The sequence below is a fragment of the Sardina pilchardus genome, chromosome 11 (assembly GCF_963854185.1).
Source record: "Sardina pilchardus chromosome 11, fSarPil1.1, whole genome shotgun sequence".
Classification (NCBI taxonomy): Eukaryota; Metazoa; Chordata; class Actinopteri; order Clupeiformes; family Clupeidae; genus Sardina; species Sardina pilchardus.
This window is the reverse complement of record NC_085004.1, coordinates 1,187,921-1,192,920: the sequence shown is the minus strand read 5'-3', so window position 1 is coordinate 1,192,920 and position 5,000 is coordinate 1,187,921. Positions and strand designations below refer to the sequence as shown.

Below are 5,000 nucleotides of genomic sequence, written 5' to 3'. Positions count from 1 at the left end.
ACCAGACTGGTAGAATCTCACTAACAGCTGCTTCTTTTCTTCGTAGTGAGATTCATTACCAGTTTGGTAAATAACGTTACAGGATCCACCGCTATACTTAGTCAAGTCATAGGCTATAGTTTGAGTTATGGCCGTGTTGTAGCCTACTTTAGATAAAGGCGTCTGCTAGCATAACCATAACAATACACGTCATTATAGTGTTTGCAGCAAACTAAGTCACTTTAAAAATGTAAATGGTCCCATGCCACACTTCACCGTGACCTCTTCATGATTAGCCTACTACAGAAATCAAAACGGAAACTCGCAGGTAACTGAGAATGGCGTCAAACACTTCCCCCGGCTGGTAAAATGTTTAACTACGCAACGCAACCTACAATAGTTTAAAGGGATATTCCGCCATTTGTGGAAATACGCTCATTTTCCACCTTCCCTCGAGCAAAACAATCGATATTTACCTTGTTCCCGTTCATCCAGCCATTCTGTGAGTCTGGCGATACAACTTTTAGCTTCAGCCTAGCATAGATCATTGAATCGGATTAGACCATTAGCTTCTCGCCTGCTAGCTTCATGTTTAAAAGTGACTAATATTTCTGGTAATTTTCCCATTTAAAACGTGTGTCCTCTCAAGTTAGAAAGTGCAATAAGACCAACTGAAAATGAACCCTGCCGTTTTTCTAGGCTGATTTGACATGGAACTACATTCTCATCTGGCGTAATAATCAAGGCAACTTGCAGCTACTGGCACTACTACTGCTTGATGTCTATGGGGACTATTTTCAGATGCTGCGTACGATATCACTGCGCCTATGGTACGTTTGCAAGTTGCCTTGATTATTATGCCAGATGAGAGTGTAGTTCCATGTCAAATCAGCCTAGAAAAACGCCAGGTTTCATTTTCAGTTGGTCTTATTGCACTTTCTAACTTGAGAGGAGACACGTTTTAAATGGGAAAATTATCAGAAATCTTAGTCACTTTTAAACATGAAGCTAGCAGGCGAGAAGCTAATGGTCTAATCCGATTCAGTGATCTATGCTAGGCTGAAGCTAAAAGTTGTATCGCCAGACTCACAGAATGGCTGGATGAACGGGAACAAGGTAAATATCGATTGTTTTGCTCGAGGGGAGGTGGAAAATGAGCGTATTTCCAAAAATGGCGGAATATCCCTTTAATCGCTTACAAATGTATGTTATCAACAAAATTCTTAATGATCAATCCTCGATCGTCGATTAATTATGCCCATCCCTAGTGTGTGTGTGTGTGTGTGTGTGTGTGTGTGTGTGTGTGTGTGTGTGCCTTACTGTATCTCTTGGGGCCATCTTCTAGGCAGAGGGAAAGAGTGAGTGTGGCGTCCTCTTCAAAGAATTCCGTGGCAAAGGCGTCCCACCAGAGATTATCACTCTCCTGTAGAAGACAACACACACACATATACACACGGGTTATCACTCTCCTGTAGAAGACAACACACACACACACACATATACACACGGGTTATCACTCTCCTGTAGAAGACAACACACACACATATACACACGGGCTATCACTCTCCTGTAGAAGACAACACACACACATATACACACGGGTTATCACTCTCCTGTAGAAGACAACACACACACATATATACATGGGTTATCACTCTCCTGTAGAAGACAACACACACACATATACACACGGGTTATCACTCTCCTGTAGAAGACAACACACACACATATACACACGGGTTATCACTCTCCTGTAGAAGACAACACACACACATATACACACGGGTTATCACTCTCCTGTAGACACACACACACATATACACACGGGTTATCACTCTCCTGTAGAAGACAACACACACACATATATACATGGGTTATCACTCTCCTGTACAAGACAACACACACACATATACACACGGGTTATCACTCTCCTGTAGAAGACAACACACACACATATATACATGGGTTATCACTCTCCTGTACAAGACAACACACACACATATACACACGGGTTATCACTCTCCTGTAGAAGACAACACACACACATATACACATGGGTTATCACTCTCCTGTAGAAGACAACACACACACATATACACACGGGTTATCACTCTCCTGTAGAAGACAACACACACACATATATACACGGGTTATCACTCTCCTGTAGACACACACACATATATACATGGGTTATCACTCTCCTGTAGACACACACACATATATACATGGGTTATCACTCTCCTGTAGAAGACAACACACACACATATACACACGGGTTATCACTCTCCTGTAGAAGACAACACACACACATATACACACGGGTTATCACTCTCCTGTAGACACACACACACATATATACACATGGGTTATCACTCTCCTGTAGAAGACAACACACACACATATACACATGGGTTATCACTCTCCTGTAGAAGACAACACACACACATATACACATGGGTTATCACTCTCCTGTAGAAGACAACACACACACATATACACATGGGTTATCACTCTCCTGTAAGACAGAATACAGTCACAGTCAGTCGGTTTGAGACATGCCGATTGTATTCGGTCAAATGCACTCACATGCCGCACTTCAATCAACATCACTCAGCTGAGTTGCAAAGTTTGAAGAAGCTAGCAAAGACCAACACTAAGGCCTGGATGTACAAACAAAACGCTAATGAGCCAATTTCACAGTGTCCAGGTGTCTGGCCTAGTTGATGTTAATGATGCCTTAATTGGCAGGGTAAAACATCTTCCTGTTTCTGTCTTTCCTGTAGACTGAGCTGTTCCAGAGGAAGTTAGTTTACACAGTGGCGACATCTTGTGAAATACCCAGTACCCAGTTCTTCTGTGTGCAGTCTGTGTAAATCTAACCTTGACCTTGACCTTGACCTTGCAGAGAGTGAAATGGGGGGGATTTACTAAGAGGTCACTTCATTGCTTCAACACTAATTGAGTGTCAACAGCTGAACCTCAATCACAGCTGAATGGATTTAAGCGACTGCGACATAAAAAAAGACTCAAAGTTTAGCAATCTTACATGATAATAACACGCAGAGCGGTAGATAAAACAGAGTGGCGACACTCCCATAGACCTCCATAGGAAAAAATGGCAGCACTTCTTCCAGGCTATTTCCTCGCTATGGGACTTTTGGAACTATTTACAGCCAATCTCTTGGTCAGTAGTCAATGAGTTAATTGATTACACCTTCCAGCATCTAGAAGTACATCCCACCCTCCTGCCATTCAGCCATTCAGCGCTGTTTTTTTGGAACTTTTGATCGTGTGGCGGCAACATCAGAGTGTCGCAACTCTCTCTTTCTGTGGCTCTGCTAACACGTCGATGAGCAGTGAGATGCAGAGGAGGCCTAGCAGTTCTACTCCACTTAACACAATGCTCAAACTACCTACTGCACCTAGACTAGGGTTATGACTGGAAGGGAACATATGATATTAGAAGGGCAAGCAAAAGTTAAAGTTACTTTTGATGTACAGTACAATGAAGAAAACGGATGTGCTGAATACTGTTTCAGTTGTTTCTGAAAGTTTCCCTAATCTCACACATACTGTAGGCTATACTGTACTGTATGGCGATCAGTTAGTTTCCCTAATCTCACACATACTGTAGGCTATACTGTACTGTATGGCGATCAGTTAGTTTCCCTAATCTCACACATACTGTAGGCTATACTGTACTGTATGGCGATCAGTTAGTTTCCCTAATCTCACACATACTGTACGGCCATCAGTCACCGATAGCACTTCTCCCCTGTCTTCATGTGCTCCCACTTTTGCCCCTCATCAATGCAAACGCATCATGCCGCATGTTTTTGAGTCATGAAGCATTATAGTTTAAGCATTATAGTCTGATATTGCATCTGAAGCATTAGAGTTTATATTGCAGCTGAAACATTATAGTTTATACTATAATGCAGCTGAAGTTAGACTTGAGGAAGAATCTGCCTGTTCACCTGTTTCATTTTTTAACAGCCATTCCATTATTGATAAGTTGATTCCATGTTAAGATGTTCTATTAAAGAAAAGATAGAAAATGAATCTTTGTGTGTGCTCTGAAGTGGTTAGAAGAAATTAAATCTGCATCTGGCAGGTCAAACTCTAGAGAAATTGGAAATTGGAATCAGCCAGCCAGTCAGACAATTGCAATCAGTCTAGTTATCACTCTACTGTATGACAATACACACACACACACACACACACACACACATAGATAGATGATCACTCTGCTGTGGGCCAGAACATACACACACCAGACACATGGTAAGTCCCAACACATTGAGAGCGATATGGAGATCCATTCAGAATCAGACTCTGTATTTGAAACAGTCAGCAGAAGTCTGTCAGTCAATATTTACAACAATGCACACACACACACACACACACACACACACACACACACTCCAGTGTGGGGAGGAGGGGTGTGTTCTGAACACTTCTGCAGCAGCGGGAGAGGCTCAACACAGCAGATTCAACAACAGATTAACACACACACACACACACACACACACACACACACACACACACACACACACACACACACACACACACACACACACACACCACACACATCACACACACACACGCCACACACATACCACACACACACACACACACACACATTGTTTTGTGAGTCGACTCGTGACTATGTTGAATTAAGTCTCACTGCTGGATTTGACTGCTTTAAAAGTGTCAAGGGTGATGCATAGAGGATCAAAGCGCGCACACACCCACACACACACACACACACACGCACGCACCTAGAAACATACTTAAACAAACACACATGTGCACACAGAAATACACACATGTGCAAATGTTCACACAGTACATGAAGGGTGAGAGACAAACAAACAAACAAGCCAACACAATTGCTCTGAATGTGTGTGTGTTTGTGTGTGTGTGTGTGTGTGTGTTTGTGTGTGTGTGTGATTAAAAACTCACACAGCAGTCTATCTGACCTCATCTTATAATCCTCTCTCCATCTCTGACTGCCTCTC

At 42.5% G+C, this 5,000-nt stretch overlaps 1 protein-coding gene across 4 annotated transcripts in view; it reads right to left on the bottom strand.

Annotated features, from left to right (window-relative positions):
• The window catches only part of LOC134095680 (LIM domain-binding protein 2-like), a 34,431-nt gene that overhangs the window by 18,326 nt on the left and 11,105 nt on the right, over positions 1-5,000 (bottom strand). For all 4 annotated transcript variants that reach the window (XM_062549342.1, XM_062549344.1, XM_062549343.1 and 1 more), the window contains exon 2: positions 1,300-1,402. In XM_062549342.1, the coding sequence (XP_062405326.1) occupies positions 1,300-1,402 (103 nt within the window). The remainder of the gene's footprint in view (positions 1-1,299; positions 1,403-5,000) is intronic.